At 52.1% G+C, this 20,612-nt stretch overlaps 1 protein-coding gene across 1 annotated transcript in view; it reads right to left on the bottom strand.

Moving 5' to 3' along the window:
* Positions 1 to 20,612, bottom strand: part of SLC12A5 (solute carrier family 12 member 5) — a 36,631-nt gene that overhangs the window by 15,763 nt on the left and 256 nt on the right. Inside the window, exons 2-11 of the mRNA XM_031687753.2 lie at positions 7,809 to 7,903; positions 7,343 to 7,474; positions 6,808 to 6,954; positions 5,934 to 5,988; positions 5,302 to 5,432; positions 3,472 to 3,713; positions 2,530 to 2,741; positions 709 to 879; positions 310 to 408; positions 105 to 162 (exon numbers count right to left, since the gene is read on the bottom strand). Coding sequence (XP_031543613.1) covers positions 105 to 162; positions 310 to 408; positions 709 to 879; positions 2,530 to 2,741; positions 3,472 to 3,713; positions 5,302 to 5,432; positions 5,934 to 5,988; positions 6,808 to 6,954; positions 7,343 to 7,474; positions 7,809 to 7,903 — 1,342 coding nt within the window. The remainder of the gene's footprint in view (positions 1 to 104; positions 163 to 309; positions 409 to 708; positions 880 to 2,529; positions 2,742 to 3,471; positions 3,714 to 5,301; positions 5,433 to 5,933; positions 5,989 to 6,807; positions 6,955 to 7,342; positions 7,475 to 7,808; positions 7,904 to 20,612) is intronic.

The following is a 20,612-nucleotide window of genomic DNA, read 5'->3' as shown; positions in this document are numbered from 1 at the left end:
TGCACAAGTTTCAGCACCCCTGCCAGGCCTTTCTCCCAGAACTTGGCCCTCCATGCTCACCTCACCCTTCCCAGAACAGGATCATCCCTGATCCCCTTACTTACTTGTCCCGAAGGACGACCCCCTCAATGCAGGCCCCAAACAGAACAACGGAGCTGATGTCTGCAGCAGAGGATGAAGGAGAATTCCCAGGGTGATGTTCCCCTTCCTTCCCACCCATCCTGAGCCAGCAGATGAGGCAGCAGCTTCAGCTGCCTTCTGTCTAGCCCTCCCCGCCCACCATGGTCCCAGCCCAGCAGTGCAGGATACAGACAGCGGAGGTGGTGGCAATGGCCAGGATGGTGCCAGTAGGAATTGACTTCTGGGCATCCCGCAGGTCCCCAGAGCGGTTGGAACCAGCCATGATCCCTGTGAACAGAGGAGCAGCTAGGACAGGAGCCACAGGAGACCAGACAAAGAAGAAAGGACACTAGCCTCAGAGTCAGGGAGCCAGGGATCTAGTCCTGGTACACTGACTCGTGTGAGAACCTGGGCAGGTTACTTGGCTTCTGCAGGCCTTAATTCCCTCAGCTGTCCAATGGGAATGAAATCATTAGCTCCTGCCTATGTAATAGGGCTGTTGGACCAAGAAATTCCCCACATCATGACTGGCTTTCTCCTACCCATCCACTCCCAGGCAGAGTCCTCCCTCTCTGAGCTCCCTTTCACCTGTGACTGAGGGGAAGTAGATGCCAACCAGCAGGGTGAAGTAGGAGGTCATATCACTGAAGACATAGGGATGGTCCATGTCGACAGGGGTACCATCTGCCAGGCCTACCGAGGGCATCCCACGCCTCTCCACAATAACTCCCTTGGTCAGGTAGGAGCTCCAGAGGTTCTCTGTGGGGGAGACAGGGTGAGACAGGATGCTCAGGGGGAAGACCAGACGTCACGATCCCAAAGCTCTGGGGCCAGGAGGTGGGGTGGGCAAAAAGAAAGTTCAAGATCAACCACCTCTCACTCCCCTGGGCCTTGGCTCCATTTTATATCCACCAACATTCCTAAGCTCCTGCTTTGGGCCAGGTCATGAGCAGGGGCTTTGCATCTGAATCAGATCTAGTCCTTGCTCTCAAATAATCCAGTCTACTAGGGTACATAGACATCCAAAGACCTATCTCAGACTGATTCAGTATGTCCCAAACTGATCTCACCACCCACTCACCACAAACCAGCTCCTTTCCTGTACCTCTTATCTCGGTAAATGGCACTACCATTGACTCAGACAGCTTGACATTGCCCTCAACTTCTCCCTTTCCTCATCTTCCTTTCAAAACCATCTCCATCTCCTGTCCATTATTCCTCCCAAATATTTCTCAAATATGCCTCTTCTCTCCTTTCTAGGGTTCCTCCACTTCCATACTATTGACATTTAGTAATAATTGTCATGAGAACAGATAATTCCTTGTATGGGGTGCTGTCCTATAACATTGTAGGATGTGTAGCAATATCCTGGCCTCTACACACCATATGCTAGTAGTAACCCTCCAGTTGTGACAACCAAAAATGTCTCTAGACATTGCCACATGTCTCTTGTGGGGGAGGGGGTGGCAAAACAGTCCTGATGGAGAACCACTGCACCATTTCCACTGCCATCACTCCATCACTATAGGTCAGAAGACCGTCATCCCTCACCTGGACTCAACATCAGCCTCCTTCAAGACCCCCTGACTCTGTTCTTTCCCCTACTTTTAGCTTATCCACATTAGCAGCCAGAGTGAACCTTCAGAAACAACAAGCTGTCCTCGTCTATCCCTTACTCAAAACCCTTTGGTGGCGTTATTGCCCTCAGAACACAGTCCAAACTCTTCAACATGGCTTCCAAGGCTCACCACAGTCACTCATGCCAGCCTCTCCAATATCATTTCTTGCCCCTCCTTCCTTTGCACTTTATGCCCCAGTCATACCAAATTACTTGTGGTTGGAAGGACACAATATGCTCTTCTGTGTCTGCATGCTTTTAGGCAAGCTGTTCTTCTGCATGTAATTCCCTTATTCCCCTTGTATAACTGAAATCTCTTATTTGTCCTTCAAAACCCTTCTCAGATGAATCCAAGAAGCCTTGTCTCACCACCTTATACACATAACCACGTCCTCCCTTGGGAGGTCTCTGTTCATTGAATGCACATCTACACATGTCATAATTTATTTGCTATTACATTTGTCTCGGCTATTAAATTCCTTGAGGCCAAGAACTGTGACTTACTTACGTTGTGTTCCTGGTGCTCAGCACAGTGCTAGGAATTTAGCAGGTGCTTAGTGAATCCTTGTCAAACTGATGACTTTCTTTCCCACTAGGTGGTAAGATGCTCAAATGCTCCCTTTCATCTCTAACCCTCCATTATCTCAAGGACAGAACATGGCCCAGAGTAGGTGCTCAGTTAAAACTGATCAAATTTAACTGAATCCCAAGTTGAGTCCCTTAATCCTAACTGTTTAACCCAGAATCCCTGCAGTGCTCCCTGGACACCAGACCTCTTCCCTCCCTCAGACCTTTGATGAGGCCACTAGCAGCGCCAGGAATGCCCTGGATCTCTGTGACATTGTTTCGGGTGAAGTACTCATCACAGGTGGCGTTGAGGAATCGGGAGGAGCAGAAAAGGCCCCAGAGCCGTGTGGTCACTGTCTCATTTCCTTCCCAAGCCAGCTTGGCACAGACATCAAAGCCATGACGAGACAGTGTGCGATTCCCCAGGAGGCATATCCTGGGGAGAGAAACAAGGGAGGAAGTTGGGGGGGATGTAACTTTGTCCTGGCTTCAGTAGAACCACCAGGGGAGTGCGAAGAAACACAGATGCCAGGGCCCCATATCCAGAGATTCTAATTTAACTGGGATGGAGTGCAGAATTGGCATTTTTTTTTCAAACTCCCCCAAGTGATTCTAATATGCAGCCACAGCGGCAAACCATTTTAGTGCAGTGCTATGTTTCAGCACTGTGGACAGCAGTCTCCACGTGCCATTCTTCTGGGCAATAAGATGTAGAGCAATCTGTCCTAGGGAAAGAGGCAGAACCAACAGGGATCTGAGCCCCTGGACTCTCTCTTCAGTGTCCTTTCTCATGACAGAGAGGTGTTTAATGCTGAGAAGTTGTCCCATCCACAAGGTAGTCCCCACCCAGGAACGGTTTAACTAATACGAAGTTTTTGTCCCTTCAGAAATCATTCCATTTGGCTCTTCCGAAGTCCATCCAACCAGCATGCAATTGACTTTCACAAGGGAAACTCTGCCTACCTCCAGCAATGTTATCCCACCCTAAAGAAATTGCCCCTAAACCGGGAGAGATTTCCCCTCACAAAGGAAGTTACTCTGCATCTACAGTCACTCCAATTCTGAGAGATGGGGACAGGGGTGTTGGCAGAGACTAGCATGAAGCCCCTGAAACCAGGCCAGGGAGGAGGAGGAGGATGCCTTAGGCTCAGAGCAGCAGCACTTACGGGAAGTTGGGTGGGTCGAAGGCAGATTTGATGACCCCAGCATAGATGGCCAGGATAGAGAGGATGACACATCCCAGGAAGACAAGGGCAAACTTGTTGACATACTTGACTCCCACAAATACCACAGTGGCCATGCAGGTGAGCACACAGGTGCCATACACACGCATATTGTTCAACATGGCTGCTGCCTCCCCGCTGGCATCTTCTGCCTTAAAAATGGCCATAGCTGGGAAGAGGTAAGCCTGTGGGAAAGGGGTGAGGCAATCAGGTGAGTAACCCAGTGAGAACCAACCAAGAATCACCCCAAGGAAATACCCTGAAGTGCAGGCAGGGCTTTGGGAAAAATATACTCATCACACCATATTGACAGTAGTGCAAGACTAGAAGTAACATCCAATGATAGTTGGAACAGTTGAGGAAATCATGGTTTATCCTGCAATGACTGCTATACAGTCATTAAAAGATGATATAGCAAAGATATTGGGAGCAATTCTTAATTTCTTTGCTTTTTGTTATCAAATATAATTCTTAATGATTATTTGTTGTTTTTGTTATTTCAATTAGAAGGGCGGGAATAAATTAGACATGTTTGTACTCTTACAAAAGTTATTTTCACTTGTAAGTTATATTTGCGAAGAGAGTTAGTTAGGGAAACCTATTAAGTTATATTTTATAAAGACAGAATATAATATCATGTCGGAAAAGAAAAACTAAAAGGATACACCAAACCGTTAATAATGAATTTCTTCAGGTGACTATTATTTCCTTTTTTACATTCTTTGATATTTTTCCAATTTTATGCAGGGGGAAGAATTGCTTTTATAACTTTTTTAATTTTGTAAAAGTCACAAAGGCCTATTATTATTCTCTCATAATTTGGCTCCTCAGATCCTTTATTCCCCATCCATCCTCCCTGTCCCTGGATGACTCCATTCTGTCCCCAGACCAGAAGCTAAGACATCTTTTAGTTCTAGTTCTCTGAAGCAGTGTGGTAAGGTAGACAAGCACTGGCTTTGGGGTCAGAAAGACACAGGTTCATATCCCTTCCACACATTTCTTAAACTCTCTGAGCTTTGCTTTCCTTATCTGTAAAATGGGGACATCTTCTAATTCATGGGAGAGTCATGAGGATAAAATAAAATGACACATTGCAGGTCATGGGGTCTGGATAGAGTAGGGGCTTGGGAAATGTCAGCTCCACTGTCTATATACCGAGGAACCCTCTTCAGCTCCCACCCTCTCCTTCAGGGGCAGGAAGAACCCAGACCAAAGTCAGCAGCCATCTCCTTCAAACACTGCCCAGGAACCTGACTTCTCAACTGTCCCCACTCTTAACAGATCTCTTTCTCGGCTCTCTTGTTCTTTGCAATCACTAACCATCAGCCCTCTACAATTAACATTCGTGGAGGGCTGAGAACTGTTCTGGGTACATAGTAGGCAATCACTGTGGGACCTTACTATTTTTATTCTACCATGATTTTACTCTTCTCAACCCACTTCTGCCACTTGGTAGCCAAGTGACCTTGAGCAAGTCATTTCACCTCGCTGAGCTTCTCATTTGTAAAATGGGGATAATAATACTTAAACCTCATGAGAATTCAAGCTAATGACTGTAAAGCACTCGGAACTCTGCTGAGAGCACAGTGGGTTCCTGATAAACGACAGCTGTTCGTGTTACATAATTAGCGTATCTTGTCTCCCCAACTAGACTGTGAACTCTTTAAAGACAGAACCCCTTCCTGAGTGGCCTAGCCTATAGGAGGTGTCCAGGGAGCATCGATTAACTGACTGACAGCCTGGGACCCACACCTCCTCTTCGGCCCCTCTCACCAGTAGGATTTCGATGGTGCCCAGGATGTACATGGCCCCAGCAAACGTAGTGCCCAGGTAGAAGCAGAGGCCCACGGCACCCCCAAACTCTGGACCCAGAGACCTGGAAATCATGTAGTAGGAGCCGCCAGCTGCAGAAAGAACCCAGTATCAGCAAGAGGTTCAAGGGGCACCGGGCTGCCATAGAGGGTGAGGGGGGCATCAGAGACAGTGGTGAGAAGGGGATTGCTCTGAGTCTCACAAGCCTTACAGGCCGTAGCCCTAGGACTGGTGGGAGACCCAGCCAGACACTCTGAGTGGATTTTACAGCACTAATTACCATGTTGCTAATTACCCCTCTAAGGAGGTCATGGCTCAGAAAATAGGATGATGGAGAGGAGGGTCATCAGGCAAAGGGAGGAGATCTTGCATTGCCCTTTACAATACCATCAACAGCCTCCCTCTCCTCCCCCTAATGGGCTGCCCCCACCTACCCCATGAACATTGTAGCCCAGCCTCTAGGTCTACAATATTGCCTCCCTGAGGTCCTGATGGCTGCCAGAGCCCAGGGCACTGTCCCTCCTTCCAACTTTTCAGACCTCCCTCCCAACCATTCAGGCCCCTTTCCCCTCTAAAAAGCCCCAGTCACATACCAGGCACAACACCATTGGTTGCAATTGCACTCATGGAAATGGCCGTGAGCATCGTCTGTGAGAAGAGAGATCATCAGAGTGGTAGCCGGAGGGGAGGGGAGCCAAACCTTATACCCTACAAACACCCGCCAAACCCACAAGTCCTCTTCCACTGAGCTTCTCCCTGGTCCTGTTCCAACTTTTACTCCTGCCAAGTCCTTCTTGTCAAGAAAACCTCTTATTCACCATGCACATGGAAGAAACACAAGCTGTAGCATCAGAGAGCTCTGGAAACCCCCGCTTGGCCTCTGACCAGCTGTCTAGCCAGAGACAAGTCACTTCATTTCTCTAAGCCTCAGTTTCTTCATGTATTAAATAGGTGTACTAGCTTCCACACTGGCTACCTTATATGAGCAGGTGGAGCAAGGGTCACGTGTGAGGAAATATAAATGTCACAAGAAGTAGGTGTTCAGTGAACATTTGATTTTTCAGAGAGGATGGGGATAATTCAGTTACAATGCCGTTTGTGACACATAATCCCATTTTTTGTGAGTCTGGACCTACCAAATTGCTACCTATTATACGTGAGTTTTATTTCTATACATCTTTTTCATCAATGAGTCTTCATTACCTGTGTAATCACACCCACGCACATGTGCACAAGACACACACAAACACACAAACACAGATCCAGGTAAACCTGGTTAATAGCCATCAGGGACCAGCCTGTGAGATGCTGGAAGACCCAGTCAGACCTAATTTACTCTCAAATATTATATGCAGTGGTTCCTATAAAAAGCTCTGGTCTCATGCTTCTCCCGCTCCCCTTTCCCACCCCCAGGTCCCTGCTCAGCCCCAGCTGTCAGAGAATGGGAGAAAGGAGGGTGTCACTCACACAGGAGCAGCAGATGAAGACCATGCAGAAGGACTCCATGATGCCTGCGATGCCCACTACCCAAGTGAGTCGCAGGAAGAGGATGACACCAAAGATGTTCTGCAGACACGGTAGGTACACGCCCATGAAGGTACCCATACGGGGGGCCTGCCGGAGAGGCCAGTGTTAGTTTCTGCAGCCCCTAATCACTACCAACACCCCATGCCCACTCCTCCTCCTCTATTCCTCCACCCACCACTTTCCTTTTCCCTCCATCCCCATCCCTTCATCCCTTTTCCCTCTGATCCTCATCCCCCTTCCCTCCTCCCCTCCTGCTCCTGTCTCCCGTCAGGTCTCCAACACCTATCCTTCAAACCACTACCCCTCCCCTGCATCTCTATCCCTCATCTCCAATCCCTTCCCCTCCCTTCACCTCCAACTTCTGTCCCTCTGCCTCCATCATCCATCCTTTCATCTGAGTCCATCTTTCCTCCCCCACACTTTCTCCCCTCTAGCCCACTTTCCTCCCTCATCCCTTCTTCCCCAAGGCCCTCACCTGTACCGGCTTCTTTTTTCCACCCTCATTGTTTTCTGCCTCTTCATGCTCCCTACTTCCCTGGGGCAGGTTGGTGTAGTTGGCCAGGCCACTAAGCAGGGAGGATACCATGGGACTGGTGTCCATCTCCTCCTGTGGAGGGAGGTTGTCAGTGTTAGGGCGCTAGCATCTAGAAGGGGTGGGATGGGCTAGAAGGTAGGAGGCAGAGAGAGATGGGGACCAGGAGGGCAGACCACTGAGGCTGGGATGAGATAGGGAAGGAGAAGGAATAGGCAAGGAGAACAGAGAAAGAGGGTGGTAGGATAAGGAGGGGGGAAGGAGAAGAAGGGATGGGGAGGTTCAGAAAGAAGGTGGACCTGAGGGAGGGATGGAGAGGAGGGACCTATTCCCCATGGAAGGAGGGAGGGTGCAGCTGACGAATGGGGAGATGAACTGTGGTGGAGTCCCAACACCTCCAGCAACCCACCTCAAACAGGGCCATGTTTTTGCCATCATACTCCTTTCCCTTCTCTGTGTCAGTGCTGTTGATGAAGGGGCTGCTCTCCTTGGGGTTTCCATCACCTGAGAAGGTAGAGGAGTCAGGGGTCTGGCACCAACTGGTTGTCCTCCATCTGCCTGAGCTTCCAGCTGTGTGGCCACTTTTGCTCTCTAAACCTCAGTCTGCACATTGGGAAACTGGAGCTAATACTACGGCCCTGGCAGAATTTTAGTTGACAAAGTGTATAAAGAGCCTAGTGCACTTCCTGGCACATACCGGGTATTTAATGGATGTGGAAGTGCTTCCTTGCTCTTGAGGGTCCTATTCACCATGGCACCCTAGATTCTCCAGGGCCTCCTCCTTGACCATAACTGGCCCTTCTTGGTGTTTGAGGGTGGAAGCATGCTCTTCCCTAAGGGGAAAGGCAGAGAACACTGCAGTCCGAGGCCCCAAGGATACTCCACCTCTTAGAAAAGTGACCCCTTTGGCATCTCCTATGTCCTATGTCCCTTGTTCATCTTCCATCAACATGTATTTGCTACTATGTGCCAATATGGGCATGGGGGTGGGAAAAAGAGTAAAACACAGAATAAGACACCATCCCTGTCCTTGGGAAACCCAAGGGCAGGGGAGATAAAGCAGTAACCAGGAATTTCCTACCCAGAGTGGTGGGTTCTGTGATAGAAGATGAACGAAGGACTGTGGGAACACAGGTGAGGCATTCAGCCCAGCCCGGGAGGTCACAGAAGGCTTCTCAGAGGAAGTGACGTATCAGCTGAGAACTGAAGGATGAGTAAGAGCTAGACTGGGGGGCAGGGTAGGCAGGAGGGTGTTCCAGGCAGCTAGATGATCAGAACAGCATGTTCGATAGCCCAGAGGTGAGAGTGAATGGATTGGGTTAGAGGAGCTGAAAGAAGTTTGATCTGGCAGGAGTCTAAGGAAGGGGCATGGAGGGGAGGAACACTGGAGGATGGGGAGTGGCACGTGAAAAAATGAGACTGAGAATGCTAGTGTGAGCTGGGTCCTTAAACAACTAAAAGGCCTTGTGAAAGATGTTGGACATCATTCAGAGGACAGCGGGAAGTCATTGAAGAGTTTCAGGCCCCAAAAAAGTACCACGAACAGAATTGGGTCTTAGAGCAATCACTCTGGCCTTTAGATGAAGACTATAGAAGCTGGTTAGGAACTTCCAGTAATCTGAGCAAGGGCTGATGATAACCCAGACCAAGGCCATGGCGAACAAGGAACAGACTCCAGAGTTATTGGCACATATTTCTATGCCAGATATTTGGGGGTGTGGGAAGGAGGAATCTAGGATAATTCCTGGGTTTCTAGCATGGGTGAATGAGTGGATGATGGTGCTATTTAATAAATGGGGGAAAGGAGGAGACAGGGTATGTGGAAGATGCTGAATTTGATTGGGTGTGAGGCAGTGTAGGACACTCAGGTGAATATGCCAGAAGCACTTGTATATATGGATCAGTCTGGGCCCAGGAGATAGGCTGAGTAGGAGAAAGAGATGAGGGTAACCCATGAAAAGTTGTGCAGGATGTGTGTGAAACAGTGGGCCTGGATGAGATCACCCAAGAAGAAAGTCTCTTGGGCATCAAGAAGAGGGTCCTTTCAAAGAGATGTAAGGGATCTCCCACAGGCACATTGCCCTACTTCCAGCCATCGCACTTCTTCAGTTTCAGGGCTGAATCACAGTAGTAGACATCTCTTTGAACCCTGGAGAAAGTCTCCAATGACCAAAGTACAAGTGAAGTTGAGGCCCTACATATTCTGAATTTCCTGTCCCCTCATCTCCTGATAGCTCTGTCTCTCCATCATCTCCATCTGCCCAAACCCTCCCCATCCTCCCCTCCAGGAAACCCATCCAGAGTCCATCCCCAGGGCATTACCTGCTATAAATCTAATCTCATCCAAATTGTAGGTGGAGGAATTGGTGCCTCACATACTCAAGGGATCACTGTCTCCTGTCACCACCTCCACCTCACCCTTCAAGCCAGGAACTCCTGGTTCCCCAAACAGGGGCCATCACCAGCTCTTTTTTTCTCCTCACGTATGTGACTTCCTGGGACCAGCAGATCTGTCCTCCCAGTGGGATACTGGCATATAATGGGTGCTCAGGAAAAGTCTGTGGAGGTAATTTCCCCCAGGCTCCCTTCCTGACCCGCAGGGTCTCAGAAGAGCTGTTTGGGGCCAGAGAACAGAAGAAACAAAATTGAGGTGGGTTCCTCCTCTTTTTAAAATGCTGACAAGATGCCTCATGCTCTCATCACACTGTACTGGAAACTAGAGGGGTTGAAAAAGGATGAGATGAGAAGAAATTTCTTAATGGTTAAGAAAACGGGCTGGAGTCAAGGAGATTCAGGTTCCAGTCTCAGCTTCCTTGGCTGTGTTGACACTTTGGGCAAGTCACGTAAACTAAGCCTCAGTTTCCTATTTAGCAAAAGGATAATAATCGTGTTTAATTCGTAGGGCTGTTGTGGGAATTAAGTAAAATGGTATCTGTTGGGCATGCCTAGCACAAGAAGTGTAGCTGTTACTGTTACTATTACAATTACGATTATTATTAATATACTATCGTGCCCCACCCAACCTGGGCTCCCCATCCCACATCCCTCCCCCAGCAGCAAGATTTAGGGGCCCTGTCTCCTGCCGGGCTGGGTCCCTCTGCCCCGCAGTATCCACTCATAGGGGCAGGACAGCAAGACCCAAAACCTCCCTCCCTTCCTCCTTCGTGGAGGCGCAGAGTGCATGTTGTGTGGGAAGGGGGGCGTCCTGGCCAGAGACCCGGCATCTAGCAGCCCCGCGCCAGTCTCCATGGCGACCGCGCGGGCAGAGAGCGCAGCGCGGAGCAGAGCCGGCCACGCGCCCGCAGTTGCTTATGTAACGCGGCGCGCAGCTCGGAGCTAGACTCTGGGCCGGATCCCAGCCAGGAGATGAGGGCAGGGGAGAGGGCAGCTCAGTAGGCTTGTCTTGGGTCCCGCCTTTCCACCCGTTGTCTAGATGGGACGCCAGGCTCCCGGCCTCGTCTGCCAGGGCTGATTTCGGCCCCTCCCTGGAACACCGGTTGAGGGGGAGGGATGAGCTTCGTGAATTCTCAGAGGAGCAGGACCGCGAAGCGGGATCTCGCCCTGATTCCCCAGAGCCAAGAGTCAGGATGATGGGAGAGCGCAGCGCTGTGCGCGCGAGAGAAGCAGGGCCAGACTGAGGCTGAGCCCTCTCCGCCCCCGCCCCCGCCCCCTGGGAGCTCTCAGCCCGAATCGGCTTTCAATTAAGCTGCGGCGGCCAGAGCTCCTGGGGAGGAAACAGGCGAGTGGTGCGGGCTAAGGAGCCTCCCCTGGGGGCCTGGGGCCAGGCCTGGGGGAATCCCCAAGCCAGACTAGGGGAGTAGGGGAGGGCGTCAGACCCCAAGAGGGAAGGAGACCTGGGAGTCAGAGACAATATCCTTGTGTTCTTTAGTCCAGAGGAGCCCTCTTACTCTGGTCATTCCCACCTCTCCGAGGTCAGCACCCAGGTTCTCTTCTACATTTCCAAGAACCAGAGATGCCAGTGGCTCTCGGTCTGATGATCCTGCTTCCCTCAAGTCCAGTAGGTCCTTAGGACCCACCACCACCACCATTTCCAGGCACCACTGGAAGGCCTTCTTTCTCTCTCTGGAACTCAAATCACCTGACCCAGGTCCTGGCCACTCTGGTTCCAGGTCCTGAATCCTTATATATAGAGAGAAAGTCTCCAGATAGGTCTGCGACAGAGTCTAGAAACTAACGGAGAAGGGGTAGAACTGAAGGGGTTCCTAGTTTGACTCCTGCTCCACACACATAGATGCCTCTTTTCTAGGCCTCCTGAGACCCCATGGAAACCCTGTGGCCCAGCAAGTCGTCATTATCAGAGGAGAGAAAGCAAGGCTTGGGAGATTGGACTGTACCCCATGTCTGGGGGAGCAAAGCCCTCTCCTCAGAGTGGAGACAACTCAAAGGGATCCCAGGTGGAATTTATCCACCTTCATTCCCTGAGCATCACGTTGGGATGCCTGACTCTGCTGCAGACTCGACTTTGCCAAACCCCCTCCCCGCTGCAGCCTAAGCCTGCTGTAGAGGGGGGCAGCTGCGTATTGAGGTAACTCCAGGGTCACTGGGGAGATGAATGAGCTGCCAGCCAGTAGTTCCTAGTCCTGTATACCACTTAGCCTCAGGGAGGAAGAAGGGGTGTCAGACAAAGGATCCAGGACCCTGGTGTCCACAGCCTTCCCAAGCGATCACTTGGCTCTGACTTGGATCCAGGATCCCTAGGACTTCAAGTCAAGGCTTCCAGTCCCTAGAAGACCCTGCTCTTTCAGCCCTTAGTGCCTTGGGACATCCCTGGGGGAGGTCTGCAGGTGTCTCGGCCCAGAGGGTCAAGCAATGCCCAGGGGAGCATTTGAAGGCGCTGAGCGCAGGCAGCCAGAGCGGGAGGCGCGCTAGTGCGCAAGGGACGCAGCGCCGCTGGAGGGTGGGGGTTGGGGGCGGCTGACAGCCCTGATGGATGGCTGAGACCGCTGGGGGGCGGCGGGGGGCATGGGAGCCCGAGGGGGTGGCTGGCCCCAAAGACCTCGGAGCAGGGAAACCGCGGAGGAGGGCGGGGGAGAGCGGGAGCTGGGAAAGGACTTGCTCCAAGCCCCTCTGCTCCTAACGAGTCTCCGCACCCACCGCAGCGCGTCCGCAGTGTCCACGCGCGGCGCCGGGGATTCAGCCGCTGGGACCCCATTCCTGAGGCCTCACTGGGGAAGCTAGCAGAGCTGACTAGAAAGACTCCCCCCTGTCCCGCCCTGGAAACCTCACTGCTATCCCAGGGTACCCAGAGGAAGGGGAAAGAGGGAAGAAAGGAGGATGATCTTGCTTCCCGTCCTGAATAGGAACCCAAGGGAACGCGAGAGGGAGAGGGAGATTCCGCAAAGTAGAGCTGAAAAATCCCTGGAGGAGGTACGCTTCAGTCTGAGGTCGGACCTCGGGCTGCTTTGGGGGAGGGGGCCCAGATTGCACCAAGTGTCCCCTTAAGGAGACACCGCAGCCCGGACGGGGGCTGTCATCTGGCTTCAACCCCCCATAGGCACCTTCCCCCCACCTTTCAGCTGGAAGTCTCAGAGCGAGGGACTGCAGCAGACTGCGCCCCCCCCCCCCCAACCCCCGCGCCACCGGTCCACGTTCTGCGCCAGGACTCCGGGGTCCCTTCTCGGGGAGAGGAGCCCTCCTCTCACCCGTCGAGCTACACGTCAGCTCATTCTAGCTCTTCCAACCCCTTCCCACCGCCTCCCCGGCTTAGCTAACCCACGTCTGCCCCCGGGCAGTGAGCAATGGCAACCTCTCAGCCCCCAGCCCTGCCCCGGGGCGCGGCGCATTCCAGCACCTCGGACAGCGCCTGGCGCATTCCAATAGAGCAAGGCTCCAGGCCGCCTTGGGTGCCCACCGCCCGGTCAATCTCAGCCTCTTCCCTGAAGGAGGCGGCCCCCGCTCTGTCTCTAACCCCAGAGCTGCCTCCTCTCCTCGCCGCCCCCGGACCGCTGCTTACCAGGGTTGGCTCCCCCATCGCCGTCCTCGCAGTCCGTCAGGTTGTTTAGCATGGTGGCGGCGCGGAGCCGGGCCCGGGGATGGCTGCACCGCCTCGCCCGTGCCCCTCTGCCCGCCTTCGCCGCTTGCTCGTTCTCTCGCTCTAGCTCTCTCTCGCTCTCCGCTCCACGGAGGAAGAAGCTGCAGTGCCCGCCCGCCCGGCGCACACACACTCGCACACGGACACACGCTCACACCCGCGCGCGCCCCCTCTCAGCGGCGGCGCTGCTCACCTCATCCCGTATGCAGGAGGCGTGAGCCACTGGCGGGGTTTTGTGGGGGGAGCGCGGGAGGGAGGAAGAAGAGGGGACGAGGGGCGGGCAGAGCGCGTCTGAAGGTCCCCTCGCACGAAAATTGGGGGCTTGCACGGGTGGGATCAGAGAGTGCTGCGGGGGACAGGGGCCTCGCTTCCCTTGAACAGAAGCAGCTCCGCCCGCCCCCCACTCTCCAGCGCAGGCGGGGCCGGCACGTGGGCAGGTGCCATCCCGCGCCCTAAAAATAACGGCAGGGAACTAGGTCGAGGCCGCGGGGAGGCGGCCCCGCAGCGGCTGCCTGGCTGGGGGTCTGGGGTGACCCCTAGAGGGAAGATGTGGGGCACTGAGGCAGTGAGGGTAGGACGCCATGGAATATGGGTCCCTAGAGAGCCTGTCTGCAAAGCTGGGGAGGCCAGCCCTGAAGAATAGTGGAGAACCAGACCCTCTCCCATAATCACTGTTCAGGAGGTGGGAGCTTGGGATGTGTAGAGGCCAGAGCCTTTAACTGAAGCACTGTGCTGCCCCCAGGGAGGTTCCGGGTCACTGGGCTGAACTGTCTGGTTCATCCTGTCTTAAAATGGGAGGTATGAGTCTGAGGAGTTGCAGTGAACCTTTTCATTGTGCTTAGACTGATAAAAATCCTAGCATCTCTCCTCCAAGAAGAATCACTGGAGTCCACAGACAAGGACCCTCTTGACTGTAGAATGACCCTGGGAAGGAGAGGGCTTGAGGAGAGAAGGCAGCAGTGAGGTTCCACTGGGGATGGTGCAGCCTCTAGGGAGGGCAGACTGGTCGGAGGCTGGGCAGGGACAGAGTGGGGGAGGGGAAAATGAGGCCGCCTGTTGGTTTGGGACCAGATTTTCTCCTGGGGCGGGAGTGTCTAATCCCCTAATCCAGGATTGCTTTCTGAGGATTCCAGAGCTGACATGCTTTCTGTGTTCCTCCCCCTCCCTTGACACTAGTCCCCCAGAAGCTTGATTACCCTGGGACCCTCAGCACCCCTGGAATCCACGCTTGAACTAGTGAAGCAGCATCAGAGGTTTGGACCCTTTGAGTCCCTGGAAGATGTAAACATCCAAAGGGGAGGGAAGATAAAGGGAAAATGATTTTCCAGACTTACCCTAGCTCCCAACACTAGCCCTCTAAGTTCCAGAGCTGGAGAGGATCGAGTCAATCATCTTAGCTAATGCACAACTTTCATTTTACAGGTGAAAAAGCTGAGGCCCAAAGAAGGAGAATGACTGCCTAAGAACACAGTGCCAGTCAGTGAATGGCAGAACTTGGTCTAGAATCCAGTTTCCTTTATTCAAGTTTAGGATTCTTTTCCTCAACATAACCTCTTTTTAAATGGATCCTGCATCCAATAGTAGGGGAAAGAATGTAATCATATCCAAACTGCTCAGCAGCCTCTAATCCCTGGCTACTAAGAAAGAAACAGGGACTGGGCCTGAGATGAGCTCTTTCACATTTCTTGTGCTCAGGCTTCAGAGATGCAAGATTAGAGTGGCCTCTCAGTTTGCAGCTGGAGGTGGGCCCAGAAGACCTTCAAGGGTCATTTTTAAAAACAAACAAACAAACAAACAAGCAAGCAAGCAACATCTACTTGACTGGATACGCGGTTATAGGACGTAAGTTTTCAGAACCATGGACAGGGCCTGCTGCTCAGATTCTGTTAAACATTTGTCAGTGGTTTCAGATTGGGTCAACCACAGAGTCTTCGATGGCTGACTGGGAGGGGCCACCAGTAAGGTATCCTTGACACTGGGTTTTGTGGACACTGGAAGGACTCTTTAGGGTGGAGAGCTAGCTATTCAGGCAAGGTGTGAAATTTGGTCTTCTTGGCTTTCCCAGAGAGAAGACCACCAAAAAAAGTGAGATGAGTTTGGATTGGTGACAGGGGTTAAAAGGATTGCAGGTGGGTAGGCCAGTGTTCAAAATTTCTAAGCATTCCATTACACACACCACCACCACCACCATCACTACCACCACTGGCATTATGGTTTTCTACTACTCTGTAGAGAAAGGTAACATAGTAAAATGTGTAACATGTTTGTCTGAGAAGTGCTGTGAAATAAATTAAGTGCTGAGGTTTTCCAGCAATCCCTGGTATGGGATATTCCCCTGGGGGTATTTCCTTTCATTTGTGGTCCAGAGCCCTGGCCACTCAGGAACTGAGCCCACCCACAGAGAAAACCTAAATCCCAAGGGAGTACAGGTGAAGGCAGGAGTCATTCCTCTTCTCCCAGGTAGCCCGTCTGTCCACCCTGACAGACCCCCCAATCTCATGAAGCATCTGTGATTCAGGAAATTGTGGTGCTATCCTGTCCTCTGCCCCCAGACTCTGTGTATCTTTGGGCAAAGCTGACTTCCTCTCTCAGGGCTTGAGTATCTCCATCTGTAAAATGAAAGGGTTGGGCTGCATAATCCATAGGCCTTTTTCCCACTCTTAAAACTCTTCATGCTTGCTCCATTTATCTCAGACTAAAGCCACAGAGCTCTTCGTGAGGAGGCAAGGCCAAGTAAAGAGACAGCCCCAAGGGGAGACCCCAGTCCTTTGATTCACAGCCCCCACCTCTCAAGAAGACTGATCCCTATTCTGGCCTCAGGCCAACCCTATGCAGTGAGGCTTTCAGAAAATACATTGCAGGCACCTCCTATACTGCCAGCCAGGCCTTGGCCAGTAAGGTGACACTCAACTCCGAGCCCCAGGAACATGGCTGCCATCTCAGCACCCCATCTCCACCCGGAGCCCTAGGAAGATCTCAGGCCAGGGGGATCCTCTCATTAAGGATGAGATGCAGAGTTGAGCAGGGTCTTATTTCTAAACTATGAGTCTCTAAAATTCATCCCCCTCCCACTTTATGCTTCTCAGAGAGAAAGAAGGTCAGGGAAACTGCCTCATAAGTATCAGGATTTGGAAACTGGAAGAAACTTTATAAATTCTTTTTACCAGTCCTCATCTATGGGGAAATTAGAGTCTAGAAAGTCTGGAAAGGTACAGATTTTCTTCATGGGGTGAACTTGTGGCTAACTAGGGACTAGAATCCAGCTCCCTGACCTCCAGTCCAGGCCCCATCCACTGAGTCAGGAAAAAGAGCTGTTTGGAAGAAACTGGAGCCACCTGACTGGGTTCTTTTTCCATGAAAGGCAGGCAGAGTGCTCCTCCTTATGGATTAATCCCTATCCACCCTTGTCTCTATATCATTAACTCTACAGCCTAACAGACCCACCCAAGCTCCAGGCTCACAGAGCCAAGGCCATGAACTCTCTTCACTCTTCTCTCCCCGACACGCAGGCCCTGTCCTCCAGACCCAAAACACTTGCAGTGAATTGATGAGTCCGGCACACAGCACACCCCACACACACAAGGCTCGCTGCAGAGCACGTCAACCACCATCGTCTCCGTGGTAACCGGGGGCTTAATTAACAGGCTGCAGCCCTGTCACCATGGCAATCGCACCCCAACAGCCCCCCATTCCTCCACTGATTCAACCCATCTTCCCTCTTTCTCAGTCTAGACCCCCTTCTCACTGTACCCACCCCCATCCCCACCCGACCTGGAGAGCTGGTGCCCGAAGATCAGATCGCTCTGGTTCATTGAGAAGAGGGGAGGGGAGATAAGGGGGATGAGAGGGAGGGAGGGAGAGAGAGAGAGAGAGAGGGAGCAGCCCATCACCATGGCAACTACAGTCCCGTTCCTAACCAGTTTGTTGCCATGGAGATTCCCAGGGCTCACCTTGGGCTGAGGTACTGGGCAGTGAGGTTCTGAGTCCTGGCTTGAGGAGTGGGTGACTGGGAAACTCCTTGGATAGGCTGGAGATCTCCAGATCAGATATTTATACCAATAATTCAGTGTTGTTCTTCCCAATTTACAGATAGACTGAAACATGAGGTTTGGGTATGGGGGAGGTAGAGAACATGACTCTTCTAGATCATCCAAGAATCTTAGCATTTTTATGTTTAGAAGGACCCTCAGATAGCTTCCTGTCCAATAACTTCTTTATACTCAAGATGGGGAAATTGAGGCCCAGAGAGGGGAAGCAGTGTGCCCAAGGCTACACCACAGAGCCTGAACTAGAGCATGGATGGGCTACATTGTGATCTTGCTCCATCCCCCTAGCATAAGTTGGCCCCCTCTCACTTCGTGGGGACACATCCTAACTCCTATTAGTTTTAACCAGGGCCACACCCTTCCTAGTGCCCTGTCTTCCTAATGAGAAGCTGAGGCACAGCAGAGAGTGGTAGAAAATAACGGGGCAGTAGCTCAGAGTTGGTAACAATTTGTCCCAGGTCCACTTCTATCCAGCCAAGTCACCACTGATCTTCCCATGGTACAGATGAGGCAATTGAGGCATGGGAGCTGCAGCCCAAGGTTAGTGGTTGATTCAAGGATCAGCTACTGACTTGCTTCTTTCACCCCCATAAGTTGCATTTCCACCTACAGCTGATTCCCTGGCAGCAGGAAGGGCCTCCAGGGGCAAACTCCACTTCCTTGATCCAGAATGAAACACAAGGCTCCTATGCAAATAACCTACAAAACCTCCCCCAACCCTTCCTCCACCTTCCACATACTGTCATCTCTCCCCATGGGCCTGGATGAGGACAAGAGTTTGAGAAAGCATCTCCCTGGGGCCAGAGCACTGACACAAGAACAGCTCTGGGAAAGATACCAGCAGACTTTGTGTTCTCCTAGGGAGGCCATGTGCTGGAGGCTGTCTCAGGGCCTAAGAGGTTAAAATTCCCCAAATTACTCTCAAGACGGAACTTCAATAAACTCATGCACACAGGTATCCACCCAACAGATAGACATGGAAATTCACACATCAACGTGCCAATCAACACACTGACATACAGTGACATACGTAAGCACTGACTCACTGACTGCCCCACGGGTTAACAGAGCTAGCATGGGATGCCCCTCCTTCAAGACATGCAAAGACCCACACCACCTCTGCCACATGCCCACAGCACTCCAGATTCACATCCAGTTTGCACACACACCTGCACACCCAATACTGGGAGGTGTATTTTACTTCAATATGCAGGATCTTGGAAATGGGAATGGGAAGATTGAGCAATTGCCTTGGGATAAGAGAGAGCCATCTTATTCACAGGCAAGGGGATGGGCAATAGCAGGTGAGAAGGCAGCAGTAGGGGAAGTAGGAACCTATAGCCACTCCCCTTCTCATCTGAAGGGCAGTAAGCACCTATTAAGTGCAAGGCTGTGGGCTTGGAATTTGGAACACAGAAAGATATGGTCCCTGCCCTTGAGATGATGGAGACACACAAGTAAATAACTTCCATCCATTGGGACATGTGCTATAATGGTGCAGTGGGCAGGAGAGGAATGTCTGTCTCTGCCTGGAAGTGACGGAGAGTGAAAAAGGTTTTCAGAAGAGGTTAAATGAGCTATAACTTAGAGTGAGTAGGAGTTTCCCTGGCTAATGGAGGTGGGGAGAACAACATACAGGTATACAGGAGCAGATGAGGGGGGAGTTTGAATGACAGGCTGAATGAAAGGTTTGGTGTTTATCCTACAAGCGATGGAGGAGGGGGGCTTGTGTGGAGAGCAGTTAGGACAAGATTGGAGGCAGGCTGATCAGTGAGGAGGCTGTGTTCTTGGCCATGTGAGAGCTGATGGAGGATTGGACCAGGGTGATGGTGACAGGAGGAGAGATGTGACAAGATTCAGGGTAAGTTTGAAAAGTGTCGTGACCAAGACAGGAGGACCAATCAGATCTGGTGAGGTGAGAAAAGAAGTCGTTGAGAATAGCTCCCAGAGTTTTGACTTTTAAATCTGTAAGGATGATAAGGACATTACAGAAAATGAGAAAAGGGGCAGACAGATTATGGGAAAGATTAAGAGAGAAAAGAGCCCCAAAATTCCGAGTGACCACATCCAGGAAGCGGTTTGTTCACGGGACTGGAGCTCTGCGGAAATCTCGGCCTCAGTTTGGTAATCTATCCAATGAGGGGATTCAACAAATAACCCGCTAAAGGGGTTTTGGTGTAGTTTTGCTGGGGTCAGAGCGAGTTCACCTGCGGCTCAGCAGTGACCCCTGGCGGCCCGGGGAGGCTCTTCCTCTTCCCCGCGCTGGGGCCACTTCAAGCCGATTCTCCAGGCTTCTTCCAGACCTGGCGGGCACAGAGCCAGGCAAGGGACCCCTGACAAGTGCCCCCTGCGGAGAGGACTGTGTGCATACAGGATGCTAATTCTTCACCGAAGGCTAGTAGGACTCTTTCCGTCCTCTCTCTTATGTACCCTGCGTGTAACTTCCATTATAAGACCACTGCACTGGGCCCTAAAGAAAGATACCCTCCCCCAATCCTGCCTGAGCTGGCTCCACGCACTCCTTGTGGAGCTGAAGCAGAGGGAGCTAAGTGAGTCCCCAGGGTCGGGACTGGAGTCCCCACGGGATCCTCCCAGGATCTAGCTGCCCGGGGTGGAAACTTCTCTTTCTCCTATCTCCTTAACGGGATTCCCAGGCGCTGTCCGCGACACCTCCTGGGTGGCTGAGGATTGGAGGATCTGCCCGGCACCAGAGACCAGGAGACCCAGCGACCCGAACTCATTTTTCCTCACGCCCTCAACTCCACCCCTATGCTACTGCCCTACCCCTTCGCTGGTCCCGCCCTTTCTGCCCCAAAACCGAGCTAATCCTCCCTCTTCCCATTGGCTCCAGACCTACCCCTTAATCACATAGCCCTCCCCTTTCCCTGGTTCCACCTTCTCCCCTCTGGTCCAGCCCCTTACCCTAGATAACCTCGCCCCATTACTGAGCTCCGGCCCAGCCCCCTTGGCCCTAACTTCTTCATCATAAGATCCGCCCCTTTGCCTCTAGCCCCACCCTCTTCCCTGTGTCCCCGCCCACCTCGAACCTGGCCCCTCTTTTCAACATTTCCTCTTCAGCCTTCCCCCATTTCCCTAGTTCCCCGCTTTTCTCTCT

Source organism: Vicugna pacos, chromosome 19 (genome assembly GCF_048564905.1).
Source record: "Vicugna pacos chromosome 19, VicPac4, whole genome shotgun sequence".
Taxonomy (NCBI): domain Eukaryota; kingdom Metazoa; phylum Chordata; class Mammalia; order Artiodactyla; family Camelidae; genus Vicugna; species Vicugna pacos.
This window is presented reverse-complemented; position numbering and strand designations above follow the sequence as displayed.